Source organism: Rhinoderma darwinii (genome assembly GCF_050947455.1).
Source record: "Rhinoderma darwinii isolate aRhiDar2 chromosome 5 unlocalized genomic scaffold, aRhiDar2.hap1 SUPER_5_unloc_55, whole genome shotgun sequence".
Classification (NCBI taxonomy): domain Eukaryota; kingdom Metazoa; phylum Chordata; class Amphibia; order Anura; family Rhinodermatidae; genus Rhinoderma; species Rhinoderma darwinii.
Window position 1 is genome coordinate 525,398 of NW_027461815.1, and position 17,740 is coordinate 543,137.

Sequence of the window (17,740 nt, forward strand, 5' to 3'; positions counted from 1 at the left end):
CAGTAGAGGGTCCATAGTGTGACTGCTCTTACAGTAGAGGTTCCATAGTGTGACTGCTCTTACAGTAGAGGTTCCATAGTGTGACTGCTCTTACAGTAGAGGTTCCATAGTGTGACTGTTCTTACAGTAGAGGCTCCATAGTGTGACTGCTCTTACAGTAGAGGTTCCATAGTGTGACTGTTCTTACAGTAGAGGCTCCATAGTGTGACTGCTCTTACAGTAGAGGTTCCATAGTGTGACTGTTCTTACAGTAGAGGCTCCATAGTGTGACTGCTCTTACAGTAGAGGTTCCATAGTGTGACTGCTCTTACAGTAGAGGCTCCATAGTGTGACTGCTCTTACAGTAGAGGTTCCATAGTGTGACCGCTCTTACAGTAGAGGTTCCATAGTGTGACCGCTCTTACAGTAGAGGGCTCCATAGTGACCGCTCTTACAGTAGAGGTTACATAGTGTGACCGCTCTTACAGTAGAGGTTCCATAGTGTGACTGCTCTTACAGTAGAGGTTCCATAGTGTGACTGATCTTACAGTAGAGGCTCCATAGTGTGACTGATCTTACAGTAGAGGTTCCATAGTGTGACTGCTCTTACAGTAGAGGTTCCATAGTGTGACTGCTCTTACAGTAGAGGCTCCATAGTGTGACTGCTCTTACAGTAGAGGTTCCATAGTGTGACCGCTCTTACAGTAGAGGGTCCATAGTGTGACCGCTCTTACAGTAGAGGGTCCATAGTGTGACCGCTCTTACAGTAGAGGTTCCATAGTGTGACCGCTCTTACAGTAGAGGTTCCATAGTGTGACCGCTCTTACAGTAGAGGTTCCATAGTGTGACCGCTCTTACAGTAGAGGGCTCCATAGTGACCGCTCTTACAGTAGAGGTTACATAGTGTGACCGCTCTTACAGTAGAGGTTCCATAGTGTGACTGCTCTTACAGTAGAGGTTCCATAGTGTGACTGCTCTTACAGTAGAGGCTCCATAGTGTGACTGCTCTTACAGTAGAGGGTCCATAGTGTGACTGCTCTTACAGTAGAGGGTCCATAGTGTGACTGCTCTTACAGTAGAGGCTCCATAGTGTGACTGCTCTTACAGTAGAGGGTCCATAGTGTGACTGATCTTACAGTAGAGGGTCCATAGTGTGACTGATCTTACAGTAGAGGGTCCATAGTGTGACTGCTCTTACAGTAGAGGTTCCATAGTGTGACTGCTCTTACAGTAGAGGTTCCATAGTGTGACTGCTCTTACAGTAGAGGTTCCATAGTGTGACTGCTCTTACAGTAGAGGTTCCATAGTGTGACTGCTCTTACAGTAGAGGTTCCATAGTGTGACTGTTCTTACAGTAGAGGCTCCATAGTGTGACTGCTCTTACAGTAGAGGGTCCATAGTGTGACTGCTCTTACAGTAGAGGCTCCATAGTGTGACTGATCTTACAGTAGAGGTTCCATAGTGTGACTGATCTTACAGTAGAGGCTCCATAGTGTGACTGATCTTACAGTAGAGGTTCCATAGTGTGACTGCTCTTACAGTAGAGGTTCCATAGTGTGACTGCTCTTACAGTAGAGGCTCCATAGTGTGACTGCTCTTACAGTAGAGGTTCCATAGTGTGACCGCTCTTACAGTAGAGGGTCCATAGTGTGACCGCTCTTACAGTAGAGGGTCCATAGTGTGACCGCTCTTACAGTAGAGGTTCCATAGTGTGACCGCTCTTACAGTAGAGGTTCCATAGTGTGACCGCTCTTACAGTAGAGGTTCCATAGTGTGACCGCTCTTACAGTAGAGGGCTCCATAGTGACCGCTCTTACAGTAGAGGTTACATAGTGTGACCGCTCTTACAGTAGAGGTTCCATAGTGTGACTGCTCTTACAGTAGAGGTTCCATAGTGTGACTGCTCTTACAGTAGAGGCTCCATAGTGTGACTGCTCTTACAGTAGAGGCTCCATAGTGTGACTGCTCTTACAGTAGAGGTTCCATAATGTGACTGCTCTTACAGTAGAGGGTCCATAGTGTGACCGCTCTTACAGTAGAGGCTCCATAGTGTGACCGCTCTTACAGTAGAGGTTCCATAGTGTGACCGCTCTTACAGTAGAGGTTCCATAGTGTGACCGCTCTTACAGTAGAGGTTCCATAGTGTGACCGCTCTTACAGTAGAGGTTCCATAGTGTGACCGCTCTTACAGTAGAGGTTCCATAGTGTGACCGCTCTTACAGTAGAGGTTCCATAGTGTGACCGCTCTTACAGTAGAGGTTCCATAGTGTGACCGCTCTTACAGTAGAGGTTCCATAGTGTGACCGCTCTTACAGTAGAGGTTCCATAGTGTGACTGCTCTTACAGTAGAGGTTCCATAGTGTGACTGCTCTTACAGTAGAGGTTCCATAGTGTGGCTGCTCTTACAGTAGAGGTTCCATAGTGTGACTGTTCTTACAGTAGAGGGTCCATAGTGTGACTGCTCTTACAGTAGAGGTTCCATAGTGTGACTGCTCTTACAGTAGAGGTTCCATAGTGTGACTGCTCTTACAGTAGAGGTTCCATAGTGTGACCGCTCTTACAGTAGAGGTTCCATAGTGTGACCGCTCTTACAGTAGAGGTTCCATAGTGTGGCCGCTCTTACAGTAGAGGTTCCATAGTGTGACTGTTCTTACAGTAGAGGGTCCATAGTGTGACTGCTCTTACAGTAGAGGGTCCATAGTGTGACTGCTCTTACAGTAGAGGTTCCATAGTGTGACCGCTCTTACAGTAGAGGTTCCATAGTGTGACCGCTCTTACAGTAGAGGTTCCATAGTGTGACCGCTCTTACAGTAGAGGTTCCATAGTGTGACCGCTCTTACAGTAGAGGTTCCATAGTGTGACCGCTCTTACAGTAGAGGCTCCATAGTGTGACCGCTCTTACAGTAGAGGCTCCATAGTGTGACCGCTCTTACAGTAGAGGCTCCATAGTGTGACCGCTCTTACAGTAGAGGTTCCATAGTGTGACCGCTCTTACAGTAGAGGGTCCATAGTGTGACTGCTCTTACAGTAGAGGGTCCATAGTGTGACTGCTCTTACAGTAGAGGTTCCATAGTGTGACTGCTCTTACAGTAGAGGTTCCATAGTGTGACTGCTCTTACAGTAGAGGTTCCATAGTGTGGCTGCTCTTACAGTAGAGGTTCCATAGTGTGACTGCTCTTACAGTAGAGGGTCCATAGTGTGACTGCTCTTACAGTAGAGGTTCCATAGTGTGGCTGCTCTTACAGTAGAGGTTCCATAGTGTGACTCCTCTTACAGTAGAGGTTCCATAGTGTGACTGATCTTACAGTAGAGGGTCCATAGTGTGACTGCTCTTACAGTAGAGGGTCCATAGTGTGACTGCTCTTACAGTAGAGGGTCCATAGTGTGACTGCTCTTACAGTAGAGGGTCCATAGTGTGACTGCTCTTACAGTAGAGGGTCCATAGTGTGACTGCTCTTACAGTAGAGGTTCCATAGTGTGACTGCTCTTACAGTAGAGGTTCCATAGTGTGACTGCTCTTACAGTAGAGGTTCCATAGTGTGACTGCTCTTACAGTAGAGGTTCCATAGTGTGACTGCTCTTATAGTAGAGGGTCCATAGTGTGGCTGCTCTTACAGTAGAGGGTCCATAGTGTGGCTGCTCTTACAGTAGAGGTTCCATAGTGTGACTGCTCTTACAGTAGAGGTTCCATAGTGTGACTGCTCTTACAGTAGAGGCTCCATAGTGTGACTGATCTTACAGTAGAGGCTCCATAGTGTGACTGCTCTTACAGTAGAGGCTCCATAGTGTGACTGCTCTTACAGTAGAGGCTCCATAGTGTGACTGATCTTACAGTAGAGGTTCCATAGTGTGACTGCTCTTACAGTAGAGGTTCCATAGTGTGACTGCTCTTACAGTAGAGGTTCCATAGTGTGACTGCTCTTACAGTAGAGGCTCCATAGGTTCGTGTCCGTGGTTTTTCACGTTTCTTTTCTTGACCTGGCTCCTTCTTTCCTCAGCAAATTCATTTTGAACTGGAGACCATTCAGAAGAACCTGAGCAAGGTGAGCGAGAAGACCCGGAAGGTCCTGGCCCAGCCTGACCTAGGAACGTCCGCACCGATCCTGAGATCTGAAGATGAAATAACGCTGCAGAAGATGGACCAAGTCTACAGCCTGTCCTCCATCTACCTGGATAAGTAAGTGCCCCCCCCCCCCCCCGGTGTAAACAATGGCCTGCTGACATGATGGAAGTAACGAGCGCTCGTCCCCGTACATTACTGATCAAGGACGAGCGGCGATCATTGAGCGGTCTAGTTGATCAGCGCTTGTTTTCTTTGGCCGGTGATACGATCTCTGATCTGAAGGATCTAATGAATGAATTCTGTGGTTTCCAGACTGAAGACCATAAACCTGGTGATCCGAAACGCACACGGAGCCGAGGAAGTGGTGAAGACCTATGAAGACCAGCTGAAGGACGTTCACACTGTACCTGCTGACCTGAAGGAGCTGGAAAACAGCAAGATCAACCTGAAGGTACAGAGAAGCTGCTGCAGAGTATTTCAGCAACCAAAAAAACCAGTGGGGGTGCGGCGCTGGATGCAGCGGGGGTGCGGCGCTGGATGCAGCGGGGGTGCGGCGCTGGATGCAGCGGGGGCGCGGCGCTGGATGCAGCGGGGGCGCGGCGCTGGATGCAGCGGGGGCGCGGCGCTGGATGCAGCGGGGGCGCGGCGCTGGATGCAGCGGGGGCGCGGCGCTGGATGCAGCGGGGGCGCGACCTGAAGGAGCTGGAAAACAGCAAGATCAACCTGAAGGTACAGAGAAGCTGCTGCAGAGTATTTCAGCAACCAAAAAAACCAGTGGGGGTGCGGCGCTGGATGCAGCGGGGGTGCGGCGCTGGATGCAGCGGGGGTGCGGCGCTGGATGCAGCGGGGGTGCGGCGCTGGATGCAGCGGGGGCGCGGCGCTGGATGCAGCGGGGGCGCGGCGCTGGATGCAGCGGGGGCGCGACCTGAAGGAGCTGGAAAACAGCAAGATCAACCTGAAGGTACAGAGAAGCTGCTGCAGAGTATTTCAGCAACCAAAAAAACCAGTGGGGGTGCGGCGCTGGATGCAGCGGGGGTGCGGCGCTGGATGCAGCGGGGGTGCGGCGCTGGATGCAGCGGGGGTGCGGCGCTGGATGCAGCGGGGGTGCGGCGCTGGATGCAGCGGGGGTGCGGCGCTGGATGCAGCGGGGGCGCGACCTGAAGGAGCTGGAAAACAGCAAGATCAACCTGAAGGTACAGAGAAGCTGCTGCAGAGTATTTCAGCAACCAAAAAAACCAGTGGGGGTGCGGCGCTGGATGCAGCGGGGGTGCGGCGCTGGATGCAGCGGGGGTGCGGCGCTGGATGCAGCGGGGGTGCGGCGCTGGATGCAGCGGGGGTGCGGCGCTGGATGCAGCGGGGGTGCGGCGCTGGATGCAGCGGGGGTGCGGCGCTGGATGCAGCGGGGGCGCGGCGCTGGATGCAGCGGGGGCGCGGCGCTGGATGCAGCGGGGGCGCGGCGCTGGATGCAGGGGGGGCGCGGCGCTGGATGCAGGGGGGGCGCGGCGCTGGATGCAGGGGGGGCGCGGCGCTGGATGCAGGGGGGGCGCGGCGCTGGATGCAGGGGGGGCGCGGCGCTGGATGCAGGGGGGGCGCGGCGCTGGATGCAGCCGGCGTGCAGTATCAGACGTTCAGACTGTTATTTCTGTGTCTTGCAGAGAATGCGAGGTCAGGTGGAAGGTCACCAGCCTCTCTTTTGTGGTCTAGAAAGTGATCTCAGCAAGGCTCGTGAGGTGAGTGACAAGATGCTGCGCGCCCACAGTGAGCGGGACGTGGACCTGGAGAGATACCGGGAGAAGGTGCAGCAGCTTCTGGAGCGCTGGCAGGCCGTTGTCATACAGATAGACCTTAGGCAGAGAGAACTGGAGCAGCTCGGCAAACAGCTCGGCTACTACAGAGAGAGCTACGAGTGGCTCATCCGATGGCTCCAGGATGCCAAACAGCGCCAGGAAAAGATCCAGTCTGTGCCCATCACCGACAGCAAAACCGTCAAGGAGCAGCTGCTGCTGGAAAAGGTAGGTCAGGATCTCAGGACCCAGGGGTGCCCACTCTCCTGTGACTAGAGGTGGGGGTCACTTCTTAGCTCTTGTCCATGTCCGGTTATAAACGTTCACTCCTGTATGAGTATATAACATTATAAGGGTAACTCCACCCAGGAGGTCCGTATAGAAGGGTAATATTTGCTGTTTCTGCCCCCGATCGCTGTGATAGTCTCCTTTAAGGGTCTTGGTTCATCGTACAGCGAGGCAGTAATAAGACGCCTGTCCCTTGTTCACAGAAACTGCTGGAGGAAAGTGAGAAGAACCGGGTGAAAGTGGACGAATGCCAAAAGTATGCCAAGCAATACATCGATGCCATCAAGGTAAGAGGCAAATGGACCCAGGCGTACCAACCACAGCCATGGCACCGGTGTTAGATTAATACATGATTATATAACTACTTCACAGAGCTGCTAAGATCCCCACTGGAGACACCTAGTGCACACTGACTCCACCAGCAGAATAGGGAGTGCAGCTCTGGAGTATAATACAGGATGTAACTCAGGATCAGTACAGGATAAGTAATGTAATGTATGTATACAGTGACTCCACCAGCAGAATAGTGAGTGCAGCTCTGGAGTATAATACAGGATGTAACTCAGGATCAGTACAGGATAAGTAATGTAATGTATGTACACAGTGACTCCACCAGCAGAATAGTGAGTGCAGCTCTGGAGTATAATACAGGATGTAACTCAGGATCAGTACAGGATAAGTAATGTAATGTATGTACACAGTGACTCCACCAGCAGAATAGTGAGTGCAGCTCTGGAGTATAATACAGGATGTAACTCAGGATAAGTAATGTAATGTATGTGCACACTGACTCCACCAGTAGAATAGTGAGTGCAGCTCTGGAGTATAATACAGGATGTAACTCAGGATCAGTACAGGATAAGTAATGTAATGTATGTACACAGTGACTCCACCAGCAGAATAGTGAGTGCAGCTCTGGAGTATAATACAGGATGTAACTCAGGATCAGTACAGGATAAGTAATGTAATGTATGTATACAGTGACTCCACCAGCAGAATAGTGAGTGCAGCTCTGGAGTATAATACAGGATGTAACTCAGGATCAGTACAGGATAAGTAATGTAATGTATGTACACAGTGACTCCACCAGCAGAATAGTGAGTGCAGCTCTGGAGTATAATATAGGATGTAACTCAGGATAAGTAATGTAATGTATGTACACAGTGACTCCACCAGCAGAATAGTGAGTGCAGCTCTGGAGTATAATACAGGATGTAACTCAGGATCAGTACAGGATAAGTAATGTATGTACACACTGACTCCACCAGCAGAATAGTGAGTTCAGCTCTGGAGTATAATACAGGATATAACTCAGGATCAGTACAGGATAAGTAATGTAATGTATGTACACAGTGACTCCACCAGCAGAATAGTGAGTGCAGCTGTGGAGTATAATACAGGATGTAACTCAGGATCAGTACAGGATAAGTAATGTATGTACACAGTGACTCCACCAGCAGAATAGTGAGTGCAGCTCTGGAGTATAATACAGGATGTAACTCAGGATCAGTACAGGATAAGTAATGTAATGTATGTACCAAGTGACTCCACCAGCAGAATAGTGAGTGCAGCTCTGGAGTATAATACAGGATGTAACTCAGGATCAGTACAGGATAAGTAATGTATGTACACAGTGACTCCACCAGCAGAATAGTGAGTGCAGCTCTGGAGTATAATATAGGATGTAACTCAGGATCAGTACAGGATAAGTAATGTAATGTATGTACACAGTGACTCCACCAGCAGAATAGTGAGCGCAGCTCTGGAGTATAATACAGGATGTAACTCAGGATCAGTACAGGATAAGTAATGTAATGTATGTACACACTGACTCCACCAGCAGAATAGTGAGTGCAGCTCTGGAGTATAATACAGGATGTAACTCAGGATCAGTACAGGATCAGTAATGTAATGTATGTACACAGTGACTCCACCAACAGAATAGGGAGTGCAGCTCTGGAGTATAATACAGGATCAGTACAGGATAAGTAATGTAATGTATGTACACAGTGACTCCACCAGCAGAATAGTGAGCGCAGCTCTGGAGTATAATACAGGATGTAACTCAGGATCAGTACAGGATAAGTAATGTAATGTATGTACACAGTGACTCCACCAGCAGAATAGTGAGTGCAGCTCTGGAGTATAATACAGGATGTAACTCAGGATCAGTACAGGATAAGTAATGTAATGTATGTACACAGTGACTCCACCAGCAGAATAGTGAGTGCAGCTCTGGAGTATAATACAGGATGTAACTCAGGACCAGTACAGGATAAGTAATGTAATGTATGTACACAGTGACTCCACCAGCAGAATAGTGAGTGCAGCTCTGGAGTATAATACAGGATGTAACTCAGGATCAGTACAGGATAAGTAATGTAATGTATGTACACAGTGACTCCACCAGCAGAATAGTGAGTGCAGCTCTGGAGTATAATACAGGATGTAACTCAGGATCAGTACAGGATAAGTAATGTAATGTATGTACACAGTAACTCCACCAGCAGAATAGTGAGTGCAGCTCTGGAGTATAATACAGGATATAACTCAGGATCAGTACAGGATAAGTAATGTAATGTATGTACACAGTAACTCCACCAGCAGAATAGTGAGTGCAGCTCTGGAGTATAATACAGGATATAACTCAGGATCAGTACAGGATAAGTAATGTAATGTATGTACACAGTGACTCCACCAGCAGAATAGTGAGTGCAGCTCTGGAGTATAATACAGGAAGTAACTCAGGATCAGTACACGATAAGTAATGTATGTACACAGTGACTCCACCAGCAGAATAGTGAGTGCAGCTCTGGAGTATAATACAGGATGTAACTCAGGATCAGTACAGGATAAGTAATGTAATGTATGTACACAGTGACTCCACCAGCAGAATAGTGAGTGCAGCTCTGGAGTATAATACAGGATGTAACTCAGGACCAGTACAGGATAAGTAATGTAATGTATGTACACAGTGACTCCACCAGCAGAATAGTGAGTGCAGCTCTGGAGTATAATACAGGATGTAACTCAGGATCAGTACAGGATAAGTAATGTAATGTATGTACACAGTGACTCCACCAGCAGAATAGTGAGTGCAGCTCTGGAGTATAATACAGGATGTAACTCAGGATCAGTACAGGATAAGTAATGTAATGTATGTACACAGTAACTCCACCAGCAGAATAGTGAGTGCAGCTCTGGAGTATAATACAGGATATAACTCAGGATCAGTACAGGATAAGTAATGTAATGTATGTACACAGTGACTCCACCAGCAGAATAGTGAGTGCAGCTCTGGAGTATAATACAGGAAGTAACTCAGGATCAGTACACGATAAGTAATGTATGTACACAGTGACTCCACCAGCAGAATAGTGAGTGCAGCTCTGGAGTATAATACAGGATGTAACTCAGGATCAGTACAGGATAAGTAATGTAATGTATGTACACAGTGACTCCACCATCAGAATAGTGAGTGCAGCTCTGGAGTATAATACAGGATATAACTCAGGATCAGTACAGGATAAGTAATGTATGTACACAGTGACTCCACCAGCAGAATAGTGAGTGCAGCTCTAGAGTATAATACAGGATATAACTCAGGATCAGTACAGGATAAGTAATGTAATGTATGTACACAGTGACTCCACCAGCAGAATAGTGAGTACAGCTCTAGAGTATAATACAGGATATAACTCAGGATCAGTACAGGATAAGTAATGTAATGTATGTACACAGTGACTCCACCAGCAGAATAGTGAGTGCAGCTCTGGAGTATAATACAGGATGTAACTCAGGATCAGTACAGGATAAGTAATGTAATGTATGTACACAGTGACTCCCCCAGCAGAATAGTGAGTGCAGCTCTGGAGTATAATACAGGATGTAACTCAGGATCAGTACAGGATAAGTAATGTAATGTATGTACACAGTGACTCCACCAGCAGAATAGTGAGTGCAGCTGTGAGGTCAAGAGTGTGGCTACGTACGATCACAAATCCCTCTCGCCGTCTCTGGTTTGCTCTGTTCCTGTGCAGCTTCTCTCTTCTCACTCTTTTGCCCCCTAAATTATACACAGTCACTGAGGCCAATTTGCATGGGTTACTCTAAATATCGGACTACACTCCAAGAGTCAAAGCACCAAACCTACATGAGAACGAGTGAATATCACACCACATCAGTTAGAAATATTATTTTTTTTTTAAATAAAATTTTTATTCAATCATATAAAAAAAATGCACAAAAATCCGTAGAAAGAAAATGAGCCATGAGGTGGTGACCAGATGCAGTACAAGGTGTAGATCAATCTAATGAGCAGTGTCCTCTAATCCTTACAGCAGGCAATCCTGAGAACAATGATGAGGGTAGTAGTCCTCCCCGCCAGACAGCCGTATTAAGTCACTGCTGAATCTTTGCTTTATTATAAACTAATATTTCAAATGAACTTTTCTTACCCCGATGGGGACTACTCCACTGATCATTGTTCTCATGATTGCTGCTGATGGGTGTAGAGGACGCTGCTGCTGATGGGTGTAGAGGACGCTGCTGCTGATGGGTGTAGAGGACGCTGCTGCTGATGGGTGTAGAGGACGCTGCTGCTGATGGGTGTAGAGGACGCTGCTGCTGATGGGTGTAGAGGACGCTGCTGCTGATGGGTGTAGAGGACGCTGCTGCTGATGGGTGTAGAGGACGCTGCTGCTGATGGGTGTAGAGGACGCTGCTGCTGATGGGTGTAGAGGACGCTGCTGCTGATGGGTGTAGAGGACGCTGCTGCTGATGGGTGTAGAGGACGCTGCTGCTGATGGGTGTAGAGGACGCTGCTGCTGATGGGTGTAGAGGACGCTGCTGCTGATGGGTGTAGAGGACGCTGCTGCTGATGGGTGTAGAGGACGCTGCTGCTGATGGGTGTAGAGGACGCTGCTGCTGATGGGTGTAGAGGACGCTGCTGCTGATGGGTGTAGAGGACGCTGCTGCTGATGGGTGTAGAGGACGCTGCTGCTGATGGGTGTAGAGGAGGCTGCTGCTGATGGGTGTAGAGGAGGCTGCTGCTGATGGGTGTAGAGGAGGCTGCTGCTGATGGGTGTAGAGGAGGCTGCTGCTGATGGGTGTAGAGGAGGCTGCTGCTGATGGGTGTAGAGGAGGCTGCTGCTGACCTTTATCTGCACCTTGTTATTCTGGGTTCGGCTGCACTGGGACTGGTCAGGATTTGTGCGACTCTTTCTACGGATGTTGTATTTTTGGATGTTTATTTTTTCAGTATTTCTCACTGACGATCTGTGACGTTCACTCGTTCTCATGCCGGTTTGGAGCTTGTGTAACATTGGCCGCTGCCGCGAGGTGAAGCCGCGTGTGCTGGGGGGGAGGGGATTAATATTTCCATATTCTGTTTTAGTTTACTACTTGTATGTGGAATGAGAATGTTTGCAGTTTCTCCTCCGGGTGTTTATAAAGCCCCTCTCGTTATTTGTGGGGGTCGCACCCCAGTTACTGACTGTTTCCACTCTTCTGTTCTAGGACTTTGAGCTCCAGCTGGTGACTTACAAAGCTCAGGTGGAGCCGGTCGCGTCTCCGGTCAAGAAGCCCAAAGTGCAGTCCACGTCTGACAACATCATCCAGGAGGTGAGGGCTCGTCGTGGCCCCGGCCGTCCGCCTGGCACCGGGTGTGGAGCCTGATTGTGTCTCTTCTTTCTTGTAGTATGTGGAGCTCCGTACCAAGTACAGTGAACTGACCACCCTGACCAGCCAGTATATCAAATTCATCACGGAGACGCTGCGCCGCCTGGAGGAAGAGGAGGTATGAGCGTGACCTTGTACCAGCACTTGTCATACTGGTGCCCCGCCGGGTGCCCTGGCATATTCCTCTCTAGTCGGAGGCCTTTTCATTAGTCCTGTTCAGTGCCGGCCTCCGCGCACGTCTTTGGTGTCTCGTACCGGACTATTATTGAGCCGTGAAGTGTTATATATAGATCATGTGACTGCACCGATGAGGACTAGAGAAGAACTGCCGCATAATACCGCACCAAACCTAGAGGATATAGTGGCCGTCCTATGTCGTGGGGCCGGCACCGGGTAGCACTGACGGCTCTGTATATGGACCTGGTTAGAGAACAGTCCGTTCCACAGTTATATAATCATCGCCGTGATCTGCAGACGCCAGATGTGTACAATGTATAAGCTCCAGTCCATTCACCTATATAGCACCGCGGTGCACTACATCCTGATACTACAAGGAACCCCATCCTGACAATCCGTATACAATGCACAGGGCTCCATTCTCATACCTTGTATAATACATCATTTACTTATATGACCAGTATACAACGCACAATGTCCCACAGTATAGTATACAATGCTCAGTTCCATATAATACTTATATCTATTCAAATGACCAGTATACAATGCGCAGTGTCACATTCTATTAGTATAACACAGTATAGTATACAATGCACATGGTCACATTCTATTAGTATAACACAGTATAGTATACAATGCACATTGCCAAATTATAACACCTAGTATAATATATCTCCATTCATATGACTAGTATACAATGCACATGGTCACATTCTAATGCCTAGTATAATTCATATATGACCAGTATACAATGCAGTGACCCATACTATTAGTATAACACAGTATAGTATATAATACACAGTGCCCCATTCTGTTAGCATAATACATCTATATATCTCCGTTCATATGACCAGTATACAATGCACAGTGCCCTGTTGGAGGGTCTTCATTCATATGACCAGTATACAATGCGCAGTGCCCTGTTGGAGGGTCTTCATTCATATAACCAGTATACAATGCGCAGTGCCCTGTTGGAGGGTCTTCATTCATATGACCAGTATACAATGCGCAGTGCCCTGTTGGAGGGTCTTCATTCATATGACCAGTATACAATGCGCAGTGCCCTGTTGGAGGGTCTTCATTCATATGACCAGTATACAATGCGCAGTGCCCTGTTGGAGGGTCTTCATTCATATGACCAGTATACAATGCGCAGTGCCCTGTTGGAGGGTCTTCATTCCGTTGTATGGGATCTTCTTTCTTTCGGAAGGCTTCCGGCTCCGTCAGATCTATAATAATGCAGTGCTGACGGGCTGCCGTGTAATCTCTTGTGTGCGGTGAATGTGGAGACTGTGACTTTTCCTAAAACGTTATATTTTTCTACCTAGAAGGTGTCGGGTGCACGTCCCGTCCCACATACATCCTCTCATCCCTTTGTCTTCAGCCATTGTTCTTAATTATGTTTGATTTTGACCATAGAGCATAGAATTATTTTTTTCCATCTGTTTTATTTTTCTTTTTTCTTTTTCTTTTTTGTCTCCATTCTCCCTCTCCACCTCTCTCTACCGGCCCTCACCCGTCCTCCCTCTGTTCCCACCCCACCCTCCTTCAGAGAACGGCACAGAAGCTGAAAGAAGAAGAGAGGAAGAAGATGGCCGAGATAGAGGCTCAGCTAGAGAAGCAGAGGCAGTTAGCGGAGGCCCACGCTCAGGCCAAAGCCCTGGCAGAAAAAGAGGCCTTAGAACTGCGGCTGAACATGCAAGAAGAGGTCACCAGGAGGGAGGTTGTGGCTGTAGATGCCGAGCAGCAGAAGAAGAACATTCAGCAAGAGCTGCAGCAGATGAAGCAAAACTCCGTGACGGAGATCCATGCCAAGGTGAAACTGATCGAAGAGGCCGAGTACAACCGCAAAAAAGTGGAGGAGGAGATCCGGATCATCCGACTGCAACTGGAGACCAGCCAGAAGCAAAAGTCCGGCGCTGAAGATGAGCTGAAGGCCTTGAGGGCCAGAGCGGAGGAGGCCGAGAGGCAGAAGAAACTCGCACAGGAAGAGGCTGAGCGTTTGCGGAAACAGGTGAAGGATGAGGCCCAAAAGAAGCGGGAGGCGGAAGAAGAGCTGCAGCGTAAGGTTCAGGCGGAGAAAGATGCAGCCAGAGAGAAGCAGAAGGCCTTGAACGACTTGGAGAAACTGAGGCTTCAAGCTGAGGAGGCCGAGCGGAGGATGAAACAGGCAGAGCTCGAGAAAGAGAGACAGATCAAACAAGCTCATGACGTGGCCCAACAGAGCGCCGATGCAGAGCTACAGAGCAAGCGCATGTCCTTCCTGGAGAAGACCACCCAGCTGGAAATGTCCCTGCAACAAGAGCACATCACGGTCACCCACCTGCAAGAGGAGGCCGAGCGTCTCAAGAAGCAGCAGTTAGAGGCTGAAAACGCAAGGGAGGAGGCCGAGCGAGAGTTAGAAAAATGGAGGCAGAAAGCCAACGAAGCTCTGAGACTGAGACTCCAGGCGGAAGAAATCGCCCATAAGAAAACCCTAGCGCAAGAAGAAGCCGAGAAACAGAAGGAAGACGCAGAGCGAGAGGCTCGCAAGAGAACCAAAGCCGAGGAGTCTGCCCTGCGCCAGAAGGATCTGGCCGAGGAAGAGCTGGACAAACAGCGGAAACTGGCCGAAGAAACGGCTTCCCATAAACTTTCTGCCGAACAAGAGCTGATCCGACTGAAAGCAGAGGTGGAGAGCGGTGAACAGCAACGCTTTGTTCTGGAGGAAGATCTCTACCGCCTCAAGAATGAAGTCAATGAAGCGATCCAGAGAAGAAAAGGACTCGAGGAAGAACTTGCCAAGGTCCGTGCCGAAATGGAGATCCTCTTAAAGGCCAAAGCCAAAACGGAAGAAGAGTCTCGCTCTGCAAGTGAGAAGTCCAAGCAGATGCTGGAAGGAGAAGCGAGCAAGTTAAGAGAACTTGCCGAAGAAGCTGCCAGGCTGCGCGCCCTGTCCGAAGAAGCCAAGAGGCAAAGGCAACTGGCGGAAGAAGAAGCCACACGACAGAGAGCAGAAGCAGAAAGGATCCTGAAAGAGAAGCTCTCCGCCATCAATGAGGCCACGCGCTTAAAGACGGAGGCCGAGATTGCCTTGAAGGAGAAAGAAGCGGAGAATGAGCGTCTCCGAAGATTAGCAGAAGACGAAGCGTATCAACGAAAACTGCTGGAAGAGCAAGCCACCCAACACAAACAAGACATCGAGGAGAAAATCGTGCAGCTCAAGCAATCCTCCGAGAACGAGCTGGAAAGGCAAAAGAATATCGTGAACGAGACCGTGAAGCAGAGGAGAATCATCGAGGAAGAGATACGAATTCTGAAAATAAACTTTGAAAAGGCCTCTGTTGGTAAATCCGACCTGGAGCTAGAACTTCAAAAACTGAAAAACATTGCAGAAGAAACCCAAAAAAGCAAGGAAAAAGCAGAGCAAGAAGCAGAAATGCAGAGACGGCTGGCTCTGGAGGAAGAGACTCGACGCAAAGAAGCCGAAGAGAAGGTCAAGAAGATCATCGCGGCCGAACAGGAGGCAGCAAGGCAAAGGAAGCTGGCGCTGGAAGAAGTTGAGCGGCTGAAGGCCAAGGCCGAAGAAGCCAGAAAACAGAAGGAGCTCGCCGAAAAAGAGGCTGAAAGGCAAATTGATCTGGCCCAAGAAGCCGCTCGCAACAAGATCGATGCAGAAGAAAAAGCATATCAGGCTGCCGTGCAGCAAAAAGAACAGGAAATGATGCAGACCAGAATCCACGAGCAGAGCATTCTGGATAAGCTCAAAGAAGAAGCTGAGAAAGCCAAGCGAGCAGCGGAGGAAGCCGAGCGAGCAAAAGTACGGGCAGAGCATGAAGCCGCGCTTTCACGTCAGCAGGCAGAAGAAGCCGACCGCCTGAAGCAGAAGGCCGAGGAAGTAGCCCAAGCGAAGACCCAAGCACAGGAAGATGCAGAAAAGAACCGCAAAGAGGCAGAACTGGAAGCCGCCAAGAGAGCGCAGGCCGAGCAGGCCGCCCTCAAGCTCAAACAGCTGGCCGATACCGAGATGGAGAAACATAAGAAGTTTGCCGAAAAAACTGTCCGACAGAAGCAACAGGTGGAAAGTGAACTGACTAAAGTCAAACTCCAGCTGGAGGAAACCGACCACCAGAAAACCATCCTAGATGACGAGCTGGGACGTCTAAAGGAAGAAGTGACCGAGTCCCTGAGGCAGAAGAAGCTGGTGGAAGACGAGCTGTTCAAAGTGAAAATACAAATGGAAGAGCTGATTAAACTGAAGTTCCGTATCGAAGAGGAAAACAAGATGCTGATCATGAAAGGCAAAGACCACACGCAAAAATTCCTGCTGGAGGAAGCGGAGAAGATGAAACAGGTCGCAGAGGAGGCTGCCCGCTTAAGCGTGGAGGCCCAGGAGGCGGCTCGTCTGAGGAAGATTGCAGAGGACAACCTGAGTGAGCAGCGAGCCTTAGCGGAGAAGATGCTAAAGGAGAAAATGCAAGCGGTTCAAGAGGCCACCCGTCTGAAAGCAGAAGCCGAGATGCTGCAGAAACAGAAGGAACTGGCCATGGAGCAAGCCAAGAAGCTCCAAGAAGACAAGGAGCAGATGCAGCAGCAACTGGTGGAGGAGACCGAGGGCTTCCAAAAGACCCTGGAGGCTGAACGACGCCGACAGCTGGACATAAGCGCCGAAGCCGAACGCCTTAAATTACAGGTGGTCGAAATGAGTAAAGCCCAAAGCAAAGCCGAGGAAGATGCCAAAAAGTTTAGGAAACAGGCCGAAGAAATCAGCGAGAGGCTGCACCGAACAGAACTGTCCACCAAGGAGAAGATGACTGTGGTCCATACCCTCGAAATCCAGAGACAGCAGAGCGATAAAGAGGCGGACGATCTGCGGAAAGCCATAACCGATCTGGAGAAGGAGAAAGAGAAGCTGAAGAAGGAGGCCGAGCTGCTGCAGACCAAGTCCGAGAAGGTACCTGATTAGCCTTATTTCTATTACTAGCGCTCGGGGGGGGGCGTTTTACACCTTCACTTTATGCATCAAGTCGAGCTCCACATTTGTTTTTGATATTTTTCATTCTTCTAATTTTGTGTTTTTGGCCATTCATGTGCAGTCCCGTGCATAGTCCCTGTTCTTATTGCTGCCGCTCAATCTTTCTACCTGTAAACCTGACCATAGACAATCATGTGGCCAAGAACTATCACCCCCCCCCCCCCTGCCCATCTGCTCAGATAAAGGTGCATGCGGATAAGTGGCTGCCAGGCTCCCCTGGTGCCGCTGATCCCTGGAGAAAGTAAAGGAATTGGGCAGGTTAACGTCAGGGACCTCCTAGATTGTCAGCTGGTCTTGTCCAAATTAACGAGATCTACAGACGGCCATCTACGGTCTATGCCCGGCTTTAATCAACCTAGCTCTGCCCATTTCATGCTATGCCAACTGGTGCCCAAGTACTTCCTACTGCCCTTAAACCCCAAACCTCATTATGATCCCCCAAGTCCATGTTTCTTACAAATATAACCAGGATATTTATTTTTTTTAGCTCTCATGTATCATAACTTGTGATTGCATTCTGTAAAATAAGTGAACCCCATGATATTAAACAAGGGAACCTCCCATCAATCCTTTTAGTTCTGCAGAATAATTACCAGTCCGTATTACAAAGATGGTGGAGGATCGTGCGGTGTAGGGAGCCCTTTTGGCAATATTTCCGGCCTACAGGAGCTCCGATGTAGAAGGGCCATTATTTTTGGGGCGTCTGCTGTGGGGTGTCCTTACATTTCAGTAACTGGATTCTCTGTTGTGTATTCT

General features: G+C 49.0%; 1 protein-coding gene across 12 annotated transcripts in view; it reads left to right on the forward strand.

Annotated features, from left to right (window-relative positions):
- Positions 1-17,740, forward strand: part of PLEC (plectin) — a 178,556-nt gene that overhangs the window by 153,908 nt on the left and 6,908 nt on the right. For all 12 annotated transcript variants that reach the window (XM_075847650.1, XM_075847651.1, XM_075847652.1 and 9 more), the window contains 7 exons: positions 3,978-4,156; positions 4,355-4,493; positions 5,698-6,054; positions 6,318-6,401; positions 11,632-11,736; positions 11,813-11,911; positions 13,523-16,903. In XM_075847650.1, the coding sequence (XP_075703765.1) occupies positions 3,978-4,156; positions 4,355-4,493; positions 5,698-6,054; positions 6,318-6,401; positions 11,632-11,736; positions 11,813-11,911; positions 13,523-16,903 (4,344 nt within the window). The remainder of the gene's footprint in view (positions 1-3,977; positions 4,157-4,354; positions 4,494-5,697; positions 6,055-6,317; positions 6,402-11,631; positions 11,737-11,812; positions 11,912-13,522; positions 16,904-17,740) is intronic.